The sequence below is a fragment of the Somniosus microcephalus genome, chromosome 2, assembly GCF_052327205.1.
Source record: "Somniosus microcephalus isolate GS21.2 chromosome 2, FLI_Smic_1.0, whole genome shotgun sequence".
NCBI classification, from domain to species: domain Eukaryota; kingdom Metazoa; phylum Chordata; class Chondrichthyes; order Squaliformes; family Somniosidae; genus Somniosus; species Somniosus microcephalus.
The window spans coordinates 828,452-845,247 of NC_140988.1; the positions used below are offsets into that span (position 1 = coordinate 828,452).

General features: G+C 47.3%; 1 protein-coding gene across 2 annotated transcripts in view; it reads right to left on the reverse strand.

Annotated features, from left to right (window-relative positions):
• Window positions 1–1,555: 1,555 nt before the first annotated feature.
• LOC147122475 (uncharacterized) overlaps window positions 1,556–16,796 on the reverse strand; it is a 182,039-nt gene continuing 166,798 nt past the window's right edge. For both annotated transcript variants that reach the window (XM_086005440.1, XM_086005450.1), the window contains one exon: window positions 1,556–6,070. In XM_086005440.1, the coding sequence (XP_085861566.1) occupies window positions 4,149–5,477 (1,329 nt within the window). In that variant the 5' untranslated portion in view covers window positions 5,478–6,070 and the 3' untranslated portion in view covers window positions 1,556–4,148. The remainder of the gene's footprint in view (window positions 6,071–16,796) is intronic.

Sequence of the window (16,796 nt, forward strand, 5' to 3'; positions counted from 1 at the left end):
CACTCAAACACAGGGGGGGCAACTAATATACCCACTCAAACACAGGGGGGCAAATAATATACCCACTGAAACACAGGGGGACACATAATATACTCACTCAAACACAGGGGACACATAATATACTCACTCAAACACAGGGGACACATAATATACTCACTCAAACACAGGGGACACATAATATACTCACTCAAACACAGGGGGACACATAATATACTCACTCAAACACAGAGACACATAATATACTCACTCAAACACAGGGACACATAATATACTCACTCAAACACAGGGGGACATAATATACTCACTCAAACACAGGAGGACACATAATATACTCACTCAAACACAGGGGGACATAATATACTCACAAACACAGGGGGACACATAATATACTCACTCAAACACAGGGACACATAATATACTCACTCAAACACAGGGGGACATAATATACTCACTCAAACACAGGGGGACACATAATATACTCACTCAAACACAGGGGACACATAATATACTCACTCAAACACAGGGGGACACATAATATACTCACTCAAACACAGGGGACACATAATATACTCACTCAAACACAGGGACACATAATACACTCACTCAAACACAGGGACACATAATATACTCACTCAAACACAGGGGACACATAATATACTCACTCAAACACAGGGGGACACATAATATACTCACTCAAACACAGGGGACACATAATATACTCACTCAAACACAGGGACACATAATATACTCACTCAAACACAGGGACACATAATATACTCACTGAAACACAGGGGACACATAATATACTCACTCAAACACGGGGACACATAATATACTCACTCAAACACAGGGGCACATAATATACTCACTCAAACACAGGGACACATAATATACTCACTCAAACACAGGAGGACACATAATATACTCACTCAAACACAGAGGGCACATAATATACTCACTCAAACACAGGGACACATAATATACTCACTCAAATACAGGGGACACATAGTATACTCACTCAAACAAAGTGACACATAATATACTCACTCAAACACAGGGGGCACATAATATACTCACTCAAACACAGGGGGCACATAATATACTCAAACACAGGGGACACATAATATACTCACTCAAACACAGGGGACACATAATATACTCACTCAAACACAGGGACACATAATATACTCACTCAAACACAGGGGGCACATAATATACTCACTCAAACACAGGGACACATAATATACTCACTCAAACACAGGGGGACACATAATATACTCACTCAAACACAGGGACACATAATATACTCACTCAAACACAGGGGGACATAATATACTCACTCAAACATAGGGGACACATAATATACTCACTCAAACACAGGGACTGTAAGGGGGGGCCTCTTTTAACTGGTTTATGGTAATTCACCTGGCCAGCAGCCATTTTGTGCTGCACTCTAAACCAATTTACAAACAGTGGTTTCGAATCGCTACCCCTCCTTCAGTTCTGAGTGGAGGAACTTACAATTAATGATATTAAAATGGACAAGTGGTTTGGATGAGAGAAAAAATCAAGTTTTATTACCTAAATAAACTACAATCCAAAGAATAAACTATACCACACGAACACTGTAATTACAGTAAAACTATATAACGGGGTTGCAGATGGCGAAAACGAGGGATACAATGGCTACAATGTTATTTAAACAATCTTAGCAATTCCCTTAAATCACCACCCCAAACTCCTGCTAGGCTGCCTTGTTGAGGAGTCAGAACACCCTGCTCACCTGTGGTCCAGCGAAGTGAGAGAGAGAGATAGCTTCTCAGCAGCTATCTTTATACCTGGTGAGGTCCTGCCGCTCTGCCCTGTAAGGGCTGTGTGCAAAATTCCCCGCCCAAAGGGTCCAATACACAAGAGAAAGCTGTGATTGGCTAACTCAGAGTGGTTGGACTGGGTTAATGTGTCTTCCGGAGCTCCCTGGGCTGAAACAAAAGGGAAATACAACTGCTCTATTGTCCAGAATGCTAGGTGATTTAGACCCATTCAATTCTTAAACGGATTCCCATTCAAGATACAAAAGTCTCTTCTGCAGTTTAGATGTATCCACTCGATATACAAACAAATGCTAATAGCATTCAATTGCTTTGTAAACAAAGCATTGTCCTTTGTCTTCGGCCATGTGGTGACAGCCATTTTTATCCCTGGAAATTTAAAAGCACAATGCCCAGGGATTCTTAAATCAAAAAATTGATCTTCAGAACTGTAAATTATTGCGAATTCTTACAGTCCGCCTTTGGATACTTCCAGCTTGCTTGTAGTATCCTCTTGAAGAAATGAGCAATAATTTCTGACCCCTCACAAACAACCATCCCCTGTATTTACCTAATAGCTATCTGCCACTGATCCCCGTCCCATCTATTCCCCTTAAATTCAAGAAAAAAACCATGGTACGGTAGGCATCTTACAGATACTTCAGTTTTCAATAAGGGGTCTCATACCCCTACACGCTTGTAAAATTATACAATGTAAACCAAATTTACAAACACCTTTTACATTATAACTTATTACAAAATGTAATCAAAATGATCCCAAGCACGGAGAGGGTCCTACGCCTCTGCTCAACTTGGGGCTGTAACACAAGATACAAAAAAAACATTAAACAACATGCTTAAATGAACCCCGATCATTACGTGCCGATGATGGGTCACGAAATTCGAGTGGGCATTGCTCCTCCCACTTGGGCAGTAAAAGTACCTTCCACCCCCCTTTGATCGTCTTAAACTTTAAAACAGGCAGAATGGATTTACAGACCAGTCTGCTCCGCCAGCCCCGAGCCGTTCCCTTGTCCTTTTGTGGAGGTGGGGTACCCCTCACGTTTAAAATATACCTTAGCACAGACCGAGACCGGGGAGCATGGGATCTCGACTCCCAGTCTTTCCCCCTCCCGTCTACCCTCGACTGGCTGTAGAAAATGATGGGTGCCGGTGTGGCGGCTCTCCCTGGCCCCACACTGATCCGGCCACCCACTCATCCTTCCCAGCCACTCTTACCCTCATTGCCCGTGGGCCCCCGGGTGAGTTCCTCTCTTCCCCGAACGCACCCACGCGACTCTTGGGTCTCCCCCTCCTCTATACAATCTTTCCCGGGCCATCACCACCCACCCCCGAGGAACGCGTCCCTATCACAAGGCGCCCGCGGTTCCCCATCGTGACTCCTCAACAGCGAGGTCTCCCGCAAGTGAACTTCGGTCAGGATAGTGCTGGGTTGGGGGCCGTGCCCCACCCAGCTGGGGCCATCTCCTCCCCGTAGGAGGAGTAGGCAAGTTCCTCCGGACCCTGTCCAGTTTTCCCCGAAGATCGCTGCGGGGTCTCCTGGATTCGTCCAGTGGCGAGGTGATCCCCAACATTCTGTCTCCATATCTTCATTCAATGCCCAGCTCGGGCTGGGCGAACAGCGCTGCTTCATTTTCCAATCTCCTGCAAAAACTTAAAAGGACACGCAGCCAGGTCTCACTGACCTGCTGCCTTAGGTGGAGACATGGTCGGGTCCCTCGACCTCGGACCAAAATACAAACATTTGGCACACATGTAAACTTAAACTCTTTAAACTTAAACTTGAAACTAGTTATGTCCACAAACTTAAAACACACCTTAAAGCAAGCTATATACACACACATAGCTATAATACAAATGCCGCCCGTCTCCGGATGGCCAGGCTGATCGCTGGCACTGTCGCAGATTGCTGCTGGCTGCAGCGAAGCTGGACTGCCTCCTGTCTCTGGTCCCTCGCAGCTTATGGCTGTTGAGTGGGGACCCCTGTTCTTTGGCTACTCCCTGGTTTGGGAGACCGCCTTACTCCACTGTAAAGTGGGTGACCATGCTTTCTTAGGCTGGGGCACCCGCTGAGACCTTCTGAGGGGTGTCTCTATGGGGGAAACTTTGGCTGGTGGACCCTGAGCTTGGGTCACAGCCCCAGCTGGCTGGGAACCTTCTCCCCCATGTCCAAATAGCCCGCACTGTATAATGTACCTGGCAGCCTGCCGGTGCAAATCTCTCTCTGGGTTTGTCTGCTCTTCCCTGCCTACTCCTGTGCTGGGGGCAGGTATACTCTCACCACCCGCTGCTGGTAGCTGGAAATTTTCCTCCCCATGTTTAAAACCTGGTGTCAGCTCCCTCCCTTTGTCTCCTGCAAGAGGGATTGCTATCCCTGCCCTCCCAGGGTCCCACATCATGGGGGGGGACCACTCTAGAAGCTGGCTGAGAAGCTGGTCCCTTTAAACAGGCCACAGTGCCTGTCTTTACAGGCAGTGAACTTGAACTTGCATGGACAGCAAACTCATGTTCCCTCACCCAGGTGGCTTTAACTGGGGAATTTTGGACCTGCCTTTTTTCTGGGGCCAAAACTATCCCCTGTGTGCCTCCCTTGTCCCGGATTTCTGCTACTGGACCTGCTCTACAGGGGTCCCAGAACTGTCCTTCCCTGTTCCCTGGCTTAAACAGCTTACTCTGAACATGACTGGCTCCTCCCCCCACACAAGCCACAGTGCTTGCCTGTGAACTCGAACATGCTGTGGGCTGAGGATTCCTATTCTCAGGCTCACTCCTCACGGGTGGACTGTACCTCCCTTGTTGGAGGGGGTACACTGATCCTGGTCCCCGCCTGCCTAGCAGGACCTGCTGGTATTCTCCTACCACCCCATTGTCCACCCCTCCTTGCTGCCAGAGCTCCTCAAAACTCGGAGCTGTGGGCTGCGGTCTTGGGGTCTCTAATTCCCTAGCCAGCCTTTCCCTGGGTGTTGCCTCTGGGGTGGTTTGATTTGGGCTGCCAGTAAAATCCAGCTGACCTGCCTTCGGGCTGATCATGCAAATCATTCCCCTTGCTACCTTTAAAGCCACGTTAAGGCTTTCTATTTCTGCCTTACAGGGGCCATGATCTGCTTCACCAAGCCTGGCTTTCTCTTCCCGCAGTCTCATCTCATTTTCCCTGGCCTCAGTGATTTGGTACTTTAGGAATTCTATCTCATTTCTCACATGGCTCTCTCCCTCGCTAGCTTCTTGGGTGAGGTGTGCATCCTCCTCTTGTAGCCTCATCTCTCTGTCCCTCGCCTCTGTGACTTCCTGCACAAGGCGCTCTATAAATGCCTGGCATTTTGTGGCCTCTAGTGTGAGGCGTGCATTCTCTTCCCGCACCCTCATACCACTAGCTCTGGCCTCATACACCTCTCTGAGGCGTTCTACCTCCGTCTGGCATTTTTCAAGCTGGGACTCCCGATTCTTGGCATCTTTAACCTCCTCCTGCACCCTCTTCTCACCCTCCTTAACCCAGCCACCTATACCCTGATAGGTCAGCCTACACGCTGCTGCTAACATTAGCAGGGCTACCCACATACTGAAAACGAGAGAAACAAGAGCTGATGCTTTCTCCAGATCCAGACCACTTATTAAATCAAAAACTGCCTCCACTCCTACCTGGCTCGCCATTTGTAAGGGGGGGGTTTCTTTTAACTGGTTTAAGGTAATTTAGCTGGCCAGCAGCCTTTGCCTCTGAGCTCTGACCAATTTACAAACAGCGGTTTCGAATCGCTACCCCTCCTTCAGTTCTGAGTGGAGGAACTTATAATTAATGATATTAAAATGGACAAGTGGTTTGGATGAGAGAAAAAATAAGTTTTATTACCTAAATAAACTACAATCCAAAGAATAAACTATACCACACGAACACTGTAATTACAGTAAAACTATATAACGGGGGTACAGACGGCGAAAACGAGGGATACAATGACTACAATGTTATTTAAACAATCTTAGCAATTCCCTCAAATCACCACCCCAAACTCCTGCTAGGTTGCCTTGTTGAGGAGTCAGAACACCCTGCTCACCTGTGGTCCAGCGAAGTAAAGAGAGTGATAGCTTCTCAGCTTCTATCTTTATACCTGGTGAGGTCCTGCCGTTCTGCCCTGTAAGGGCTGTGTGCAAAATTCCCCGCCCAAAGGGTCCAATACACAAGAGAAAGCTGTGATTGGCTAACTCAGAGTGGTTGGACTGGGTTAATGTGTCTTCCGGAGCTCCCTGGGCTGAAACAAAAGGGAAATACAACTGCTCTGTTGTCCAGAATGCTAGGTGATTTAGACCCATTCAATTGTTAAACGGATCCCATTCAAGATACAAAAGTCTCTTCTGCAGTTTAGATGTATCCACTCGATATACAAACAAATGCTAATAGCATTCAATTGCTTTGTAAACAAAGCATTGTCCTTTGTCTTTGGCCATGTGGTGACAGCCATTTTTATCCCTGGAAATTTAAAAGCACAACGCCCAGGGATTCTTTAATCAAAAAATTGATCTTCAGAACTGTAAATTATTGCGAATTCTTACAGGACACATAATATACTCACTCAAACACAGGGGACACATAATATACTCACTCAAACACAGGGGACACATAATATACTCACTCAAACACAGGGACACATAATATACTCACTCAAACACAGGGACACATAATATACTCACCCAAACACAGGGGACACATAATATACTCACTCAAACACAGGGGGGCACATAATATACTCACTCAAACACAGGGGGACATAATATACTCACTCAAACACAGGAGACACATAATATACTCACTCAAACACAGGGACACATAATATACTCACTCAAACACAGGGGGACATAATATACTCACTCAAACACAGGGACACATAATATACTTACTTAACAACTAAATAATAACTAATTACAATTACAATTACGGCTGCTAGATACATTGGCTGAAGTTAAGCAATTATAAGTTCAGTCTTTGAGGAGGCTTCCTGATTCTGTCTGGATAACGCCTCTTTGGGATATCAGGTTCTTCTGGCAAGGTTGCGTCGGGATCAATGTCGTTGTTTGGTTCGTCTGCTTCCAATATCACCGATTCTGCAGTAGATGCAATTGGTACTTCGGTTTCATCGCCAGGTGTATCAGATCGTGGTGTGGAGTTGACGTTTTCCAGTGACTCTAGAATCTGGTCAGCATGGCATCTTACAATGCTCTCTCCAACGTCCACGGTATACATTAGAGGTCCTTGCCGTGTACAGATCGTTCCTGGCTGCCATTTCTCTGTGCGGTAGTCCCGGGCCAAAACTGGTTGACCTATCTTAAAACTCCTGGTCGGCCTTTCATTCATATTCTGAAACTGCCTGTTCTCCACATCTCTTCTGACGTTTGGCTTAACCAAATCCAAGCGGCATCGTAGTCTTCGATTGAAGAACATCATGGCTGGAGTTTGGTTGGTAACCGCACGTGTCGCATTCCGGTAGGCAAACAAGAAGTTATCCACCTTGTGTTGTAGGGGTATATCTTCATTACACATTGCCTTGATAGCCTTCTTGAATGTTTGAACAAACCTCTCAGCCAATCCATTAGTGGCTGGATGATATGGGGCGGATGTGTAATGCTTAACACCATTGTTCTTTAAGAACCTCCGGAACTCATCAGACACAAACTGTGGTCCATTGTCAGAGCAAATCTGTTCAGGCAGCCCATTCCTGGCGAATATGGTTTGTAAGACTGTGATAGTTTTTTCTGTGGTGGTTGAGGACATTTTTATTACCTCTGGCCACTTTGAATGTGCATCCACCGCAATTAAAAACATCGAGTCCATAAAGGGACCAGCAAAATCAATGTGCACCCTTTGCCATGGAGATGAGGGCCACTCCCATGGATGTAGAGGGGCTTGTAGTGGGGCGTTTTGGACCTTCTGGCATCCTGTACAGCTCTTGGTCATCTCTTCGATTTCTCTATCGATTCCCGGCCACCACACAAACGCTCTGGCTAAGTTCTTCATTTTTACCCCTCCCAGATGAACCTCATGAAGCTCATTGAGCACTCTATCCTTCAATTTGGGTGGAATTACTACTCTGGATCCACACATCAAGGTTCCTCTGCACACTGACAGCTGTTCTCTTCTCGGCGAGAATGCTGGCAGCAGTGGTTCGCCATGTGCTGGCCATCCCTTCACCGTTAAATCATAGACCCAGGAGAGTGTTGGGTCATTTCGTGTTTCAATGAACCAGAATCAACTCCGCCGCAAGAACAGGATACTCGAGAAAGGCGCTATCCAGTCAGGATCAGGAAGCCTCCTCAAAGACTGAACTTATAAATGATTATTTCAGTTGATGTATATAGTACAGAGAAAATTGTAATTGTAATTAGTTATTATTTAGTTGTTAAATGAATGTTATGTACTGTTTATCTAAAAGGGGAGGAATTGTTGTGTATGTACCTTTAAGAGAAGAGCTGATTCTATGCTGCAGTACCGGCAGTGACCACCCCTGTATATAAAGCCATAGCAGGCTTCTGTACGTCAGTCTTAAGTTACCCTCTGTTCAGTAAATACCTGTTATTATTGTTCTCCTGCAGTCTGTGTATTATTTATACTCGGACACTACATCTTCCTTTTTCCTCAACCGAGGATTCCCCTCTACTGTGTTTGACACAGCCCTTGACCGTGTCCGTTCCATTTCCCGCACTTCTGCCCTCACCCCTGCCCCTCCCTCCCGGAACCACGCTAGGGTTCCCCTTGTCCTCAATTTCACCCCACCAGCCTCCACATTCAACGGATCATCCTCCGCCATTTCCGCCACCTCCAGCGTGATCCCACCACCAAACACATCTTCCCCTCACCTCCCCTTTCAGCATTCCAAAGGGACCGCTCCCTCCGCGACACCCTGGTCCACTCCTCTATCACCCCCAACACCACCTCCCCTTCGCCCGGCACCTTCCTGTGCAAGCGCAGGAGATGCAACACCTGCCCTTTTACCTCCACCCTCCCCACTGTCCAGGGCCCCAAACACTCCTTCCAGGTGAAACAGCGATTTACTTGTACTTCTTGCAATTTAGTATACTGTATTCACTGCTCACGATGCGGTCTCCTCTACATTGGGGAGACCAAACGCAAACCTCTCCGTCCTCAGCCTCTTACACTGTTCCAATGAAGCTCAACGTAAGCTCGAGGAACAGCACTTCATCTTTCGATTAGGCACTTTACAGCCTTCTGGACTCAACATCGAGTTCAACAATTTCAGACCATAACCTCGGTCCCTATCCTTTTTTTTCTCCACTTATTTTATTTATTATATATTTTTCCCTCTCCCCCATGGCTGCTGTCTTTCATTCTGCCATTTACACTTCATCTAGAGCCATCTTTTGTTTCTTAACTTGTCCTATTACAATCTCTTTTTGCCTCGCACCATCTCTTAATGTCTCTTAATCTCTCTTGCCCGTCCATCCTATCACAGACCTTCCCTTTTGTTCTTTCCTCCCCTCCCCCCTTTCTCTGCCCCTGCACTTGTTTAAAAACCTGTTCGATCTCCAGCTTTTTCCAGTTCTGACGAAGGGTCATCGACCTGAAACGTTAACTCTGTTTCTCTCTCCACAGGTGCTGCCTGACCTGCTGAGTATTTCCAGCATTTTCTGTTTTTATTTCAGATTTCCAGCATCCGCAGTATTTTGCTTTTGTGTAAGAGACGGTGTGATATAATTTCTCTGGGAGTAAAGTATAAGAGAAAGAGGTGTAAGTAAACTGCTGCAGAATACTGGCCTTACCATAAACAGGCTCCCAAATCCATTATTAATATTTCTACTCTAAGTAAAATACTGAAAGGCCAATAACAAAAATAGAACATTTGTTTGGAGTTTATTACTTGCCCGGGGGAATTGCTAAATTGAAACAGAGAGAAACAGATGCAGAATTCCACAGGAGAAAATATAAACACAAAGGGATTCGTGACTTTTACGCAGTTTTCAAGTTGTGGGGTGAAGCGTGAGATTTTAAGAACGTTACTTCCAGCCAGTTATTCCCCAAATCAAATGTTCTTCTGAAAAATTGTCATGAAACAACACGAGGAAGCCTGGTGTCCGTGTTCACATTCCAGTCCTGGGTTTATATCCCTTAGAGAAAGAATTCTTCACGGCGATATATACAGATAGCACTTTTAATGTAGAAAAACGTCCCAAGGTTCGTCACTGAGGCATAATCAGACAAAACCTGGATGCCGAGCCACAGAAGGAGGGATTAGGAGGGGTGACGAAAATCTTACTCACAGAGGTGGGTTTGAAGGAGGGCCTTAAACGGGACATGAATTCACGTCGCAGCCCCTGTGAATAATCGATTTATCGATGAAACTATTGATGCAGAGTCAGAGAATCTTCAGATCCCGGTCAATCTGCTAATAAGTAGTGAATCTTCCAGCCAGACAGGTGATTTTATTCCCATAGGTCGATATCTCACACTACACATGACTGCCGGTCCTGGAGACGCCAAATCAATGGCATTCCTTGGGGATCGGTTGCAGTTCCACTCCTTTTTAATCTGTAAATGACCTGCCTGCCTCCAGATTGTGGAAATTCAGCTATGATGATGACAGTGCCTTTACTACCCAGGCCAGTGACTCTCCTCCCTGGAAACCACACTCACTGATGTTAGGAAGCTGTGGCGGAGAATTGCCTGACCTGGTGTCTTCATCCAAGTACCACTTGCACAATGGTGTGGAGATGCCGGAGTTGGACTGGGGTGGACAAATGTAAGAAGTCACACAACACCAGGTTATAGTCCAACAGCTTTATTTGAAATCACAAGCTTTCGGAGCGCTGCTCCTTCGTCAGGTGAAGTGGAGAAAGCTGTGTCTTTATGCATTTCTCCACTTCACCTGATGAAGGAGCAGCGCTCTGAAAGCTTGTGATTTCAAATAAAGCTGTTGGACTATAACCTGGTGTTGTGTGACTTCTTACACTTGCACAATGCTCGTGCCTCTCGTGAACTCACTATCATCTTAACGGCCAACTCCTCAAACAGGAAATAAAAACAAACAATGTTGGAAACACTCAGCAGGACAGGCAGCATCTGTGGAGAGAGAAACAAGAGTTAACGTTTCAGGTCAGAACTTAATCATGATGTTCACCTTCGACCAGTCACTGACCTACAGAACCTATCTACTGGAAACTGCCGAGAAAGTCAAAATAATCTCATCGCCAAACTTCCCTGCTCCTCCCGGGGAGCAAACGCTTCCACTTTATGCTAATCTGCTCTCGCACTTTGCTGAATATTGCAATCTGGGCTCAGGCACTGCACGCTCAGCGGGTGGAGACTTGCCTGCACAATACAGTGCGCCTTGCGTCTGGCGTATTGTGCCCTACTGCCCTCCCATGGTTACCAGATGTCTGCAATGGAGCTTCTCCACATCTTCATCATTCTCCAGTCACAAAATTGGTGAATAGACTTTGTGATGAAATCATTCTCTCTGATTTGTTCCAACAGCGTGTCTCTCATCAAGACACCCAATATGACCGACCTCTCCTGATTCCTTTGAGGTTTCCTCACCAATTCTCTACCATGGAATGATCCTATAAATCACCAGATCATCTCCAACCCTCCGAACGCCAACTCGGATTCAGCCGGACAGATTACAGTTGGAGGCTTTTCTCAACCACTATCAAACTGGACGAATCTTCAAGATGATGACAAATCTCCTTGTGGACAAATACAAATCATATCCATTAACTAAACTACCAAATGCTGGTGGCTGACAAGGCTCTAACATGGCTGGAAGTATATGCCAAGACTGCATACGCTAAATAATAATAATTAAAGGAGGAAAAGGAGGTGGAGAGGTTTAGGGAGGGAATTCCAGAGCTTGGGGCCCAGGCAGCTGAAGGCACGGCCGCCAATGGTGGAGCAATGGAAATCAGAGATGCGCAAGAGGCCAGAGTCGGAGGAACGCAGAGTTAGGAAGAGGGTTGTAGGGCTGGAGGAGGGTACAGAGATAGGGAGGGGCGAGGCCAAGACAAGGTTTAAACATGAGGATGAGGATTTTAAATTGGAGGCATTGTGGGGACCAGGAACCAGTGTAGGTTAGAGAGCACAGGGGTGATGGGTGAATGAACCAGTGTAGGTTAGAGAGCAAAGGGGTGATGGGTGAATGGACCAGTGTAGGTTAGAGAGCACAGGGGTGGTGGGTGAATGAACCAGTGTAGGTTAGAGAGCACAGGGGTGAAGGGTGAATGGACCAGTGTAGGTTAGAGAGCAGGGGGTGATGGGTGAATGAACCAGTGTAGGTTAGAGAGCACAGGGGTGATGGGTGAATGAACCAGTGTAGGTTAGAGAGCACAGGGGTGGTGGGTGAATGGACCAGTGTAGGTTAGAGAGCACAGGGGTGGTGGGGGAATGGACCAGTGTAGGTTAGAGAGCACAGGGGTGATGGGTGAATGAACCAGTGTAGGTTAGAAAGCACAGGGGTGATGGGTGAATGAACCAGTGTAGGTTAGAGAGCACAGGGGTGGTGGGTGAATGGACCAGTGTAGGTTAGAGAGCACAGGGGTGGTGGGGGAATGGACCAGTGTAGGTTAGAGAGCACAGGGGTGATGGGTGAATGAACCAGTGTAGGTTAGAGAGCACAGGGGTGATGGGTGAATGGACCAGTGTAGGTTAGAAAGCACAGGGGTGATGGGTGAATGGACCAGTGTAGGTTAGAGAGCACAGGGGTGATGGGTGAATGGACCAGTGTAGGGTGGAGAGCACAGGGGTGATGGGTGAATGGACCAGTGTAGGTTAGAGAGCACAGGGGTGGTGGGTGAATGAACCAGTGTAGGTTAGAGAGCACAGGGGTGATGGGTGAATGGACCAGTGTAGGTTAGAGAGCACAGGGGTGGTGGGTGAATGAACCAGTGTAGGTTAGAGAGCACAGGGGTGGTGGGTGAATGAACCAGTGTAGGTTAGAGAGCACAGGGGTGATGGGTGAATGGACCAGTGTAGGTTAGAGAGCACAGGGGTGATGGGTGAATGGACCAGTGTAGGTTAGAGAGCACAGGGGTGATGGGTGAATGGACCAGTGTAGGTTAGAAAGCACAGGGGTGATGGGTGAATGAACCAGTGTAGGTTAGAGAGCACAGGGGTGATGGGTGAATGGACCAGTGTAGGTTAGAGAGCACAGGGGTGATGGGTGAATGGACCAGTGCAGGTTAGAGAGCACAGGGGTGATGGGTGAATGGACCAGTGTAGGTTAGAGAGCACAGGGGTGATGGGTGAATGGACCAGTGTAGGTTAGAGAGCACAGGGGTGGTGGGTGAATGGACCAGTGTAGGTTAGAGAGCACAGGGGTGATGGGTGAATGAACCAGTGTAGGTTAGAGAGCACAGGGGTGATGGGTGAATGAACCAGTGTAGGTTAGAGAGCACAGGGGTGATGGGTGAATGGACCAGTGTAGGTTAGAAAGCACAGGGGTGATGGGTGAATGGACCAGTGTAGGTTAGAGAGCACAGGGGTGATGGGTGAATGGACCAGTGTAGGGTGGAGAGCACAGGGGTGATGGGTGAATGGACCAGTGTAGGTTAGAGAGCACAGGGGTGGTGGGTGAATGAACCAGTGTAGGTTAGAGAGCACAGGGGTGATGGGTGAATGGACCAGTGTAGGTTAGAGAGCACAGGGGTGGTGGGTGAATGAACCAGTGTAGGTTAGAGAGCACAGGGGTGGTGGGTGAATGAACCAGTGTAGGTTAGAGAGCACAGGGGTGATGGGTGAATGGACCAGTGTAGGTTAGAGAGCACAGGGGTGATGGGTGAATGGACCAGTGTAGGTTAGAGAGCACAGGGGTGATGGGTGAATGGACCAGTGTAGGTTAGAAAGCACAGGGGTGATGGGTGAATGAACCAGTGTAGGTTAGAGAGCACAGGGGTGATGGGTGAATGGACCAGTGTAGGTTAGAGAGCACAGGGGTGATGGGTGAATGGACCAGTGCAGGTTAGAGAGCACAGGGGTGATGGGTGAATGGACCAGTGTAGGTTAGAGAGCACAGGGGTGATGGGTGAATGGACCAGTGTAGGTTAGAGAGCACAGGGGTGGTGGGTGAATGGACCAGTGTAGGTTAGAGAGCACAGGGGTGATGGGTGAATGAACCAGTGTAGGTTAGAGAGCACAGGGGTGATGGGTGAATGAACCAGTGTAGGTTAGAGAGCACAGGGGTGATGGGTGAATGGACCAGTGTAGGTTAGAAAGCACAGGGGTGATGGGTGAATGGACCAGTGTAGGTTAGAGAGCACAGGGGTGATGGGTGAATGAACCAGTGTAGGTTAGAGAGCACAGGGGTGGTGGGTGAATGAACCAGTGTAGGTTAGAGAGCACAGGGGTGATGGGTGAATGGACCAGTGTAGGTTAGAGAGCACAGGGGTGATGGGTGAATGAACCAGTGTAGGTTAGAGAGCACAGGGGTGATGGGTGAATGGACCAGTGTAGGTTAGAGAGCACAGGGGTGGTGGGTGAATGGACCAGTGTAGGTTAGAGAGCACAGGGGTGATGGGTGAATGGACCAGTGTAGGTTAGAGAGCACAGGGGTGGTGGGTGAATGGACCAGTGTAGGTTAGAGAGCACAGGGGTGGTGGGTGAATGAACCAGTGTAGGTTAGAGAGCACAGGGGTGATGGGTGAATGGACCAGTGTAGGTTAGAGAGCACAGGGGTGGTGGGTGAATGAACCAGTGTAGGTTAGAGAGCACAGGGGTGATGGGTGAATGGACCAGTGTAGGTTAGAGAGCACAGGGGTGGTGGGTGAATGGGACTAGGTGCGAGTTAGGACGCAGGCAGAAGTTTACGATGGGTGGAGAATGGGATGCCGGCCAAGAGAACATTGGAATAGTCAAGTGTGAAGGTAACAAAGGCATGGTTGAGTGTTTCAGCAACAGATGGGCTGAAGCGGGGCGGAAACGGACGATGTTACGGAGGTGGAAGTAGGCGGTCTTGGTGATGGAGAGGATATTGAGATTGGAAGTTCAGCTCAAATAGGATCGAAGAGGATACCGAGTTTGGTTCATCCTGAGAGAGTGTGCGTGGAGGGAATAGAACGAGTGGCAGGGTCCGAAGGCAATTACTTTGTTCTTCCCAAAGTTTAACTGGATAAAATTGAAGAGTAAAGCCACTGAGCAGGACAGTAGAGGAGGATGGTGTAGTCAACCGTGTCAAAGGCTGGGGAAAGGTCAAGGAGGATGAGGAGAGAAAACACAGCATGGTCACAGTCACAGAGGATGGTATTGTTGATTAGCGATGTTTTACTCCTGGGGCGAGATCTCAGACACAAACACAGCACAAGCTCCATAAAACCTGTAGGATAATGAATCAGACTTCATTAACTCAAAGCTTCATCTAAACCTACAACAATCAGAGAGTCACCATGACCAGGAATAAACCAACGCGAGGGTAAATTCAGCTCCCCTGCCTTACTGAAAGGGAATGTGGCTCAGAGATGGAGCGACAACAAACACAACCGCTGACTCTGGACCTCACATCCTTCGATTGCTCTGAATTTATTCCGCAGTGATGACTTCTGCTGTAAAACAAGCAGATACTGAAATGAAAGTGTAGCCAAACACTCTGACAAAGTGATTCCTGAGTCCCTGTGTGATCAGACACTGCGGCAAACACAGTCCATTCAAGGCAGCCATCGGCCTCTAATTATTGGTTCCTGCTATGAATCATTTTATCTACACTGCAAAATCAAGGTCATGTTTTCTACTTAATGGCTGAAATTCAATTTTGTCGCTTGCATATTTACATGTGTGATACACGGTGTAATTTAACATGGACACATTTAAAGAGCAATAAGATGTAACTCTGGTGTTACACTTATGGTGTGCTGGTGCACAGTAATGAGATGTAAATAGGACAGAAATTAGATTTAAATATATCCTGATTATTCATTACATCACCATAAAGGGATGGAAATAGTAACGGGCCCTCGGGAGACTGAGTCACCTGGAAGGCAGCAAGAGCAGCCATGTCCAGGAAGCAGGGCTCCGATTTTAGAATGTGGCAAACCCAGAGTCTTTGTAAAATCTACACTTTCCACAGGATCTGTTTAAAAGTAAGAAAACCCGAGTTTAAACTAAAATTTGTAAATGGGAAATGGTAACCCATACATTGACTAACTGAGGAGTCAGCAGGGACTTGTAAAGGGCACCTCTAGCTTGACTCATTTAATTGAATTCTTCAAGGAAATTATCCAGCATGTGCACAAAGGGGATGCACCAGATAGAGTCAAATCTGACTGTCAAGAAGGGCTCCACAAGGTGCCACATCGGGATTTGTGAAGATTAAGGCCTATGGTATTAAAGGGAAGGCTAGAAGACATTGGGGTCGAAATTCGTGCGTAGCACCCAGTCTGCACTGACGGTGTTATCGCTGCTAAATTCGTGGGCCCTTCGTGTAGATGTCCCAGGCGGATTTCTCCCGACCCCACAGGTTGCGATTGGCCTCACCCTGTGACCCACCCCAATCCCCACTCCCAGTGGGGCAGCTGCCCCAACATTGCCCGCGGAGATGTCACTAGCTCCAGGAGCTCGAGCTGAGAATGCTTCTATCCTCGGGCCTCTGAGTTTGGGCGAGTCTGGGCTGTAAGGGACTCATTTCTGGACCATGTTCCCATGCGAAGGGTTATTAGTATATGGAGCTCATGACCACAAGTGGCTTTTGAAACAAGTTCATCACAACATTCAAGAAAGAATTAAATAAATACCTGAAGAAAGACTTGCATTTCCACAGCGCTTTCACAATCTCAGGACATCCCAAAGTGCTTTACAGCCAATGAAGTACTTTTGGAGTTTAGTCACTGTTGTAATGTAGGAAACGCGGCAGTCAATTTGTGCACAGCAAGCTCCCACAAACAGCAATGTGATAATGACCAGATCAGCTGTTTTAGTGATGGTGATTGAGGGATAAATATTGGCCAGGACACAAAGAAGAAAAATATTCACAGATCAAACAATAACTA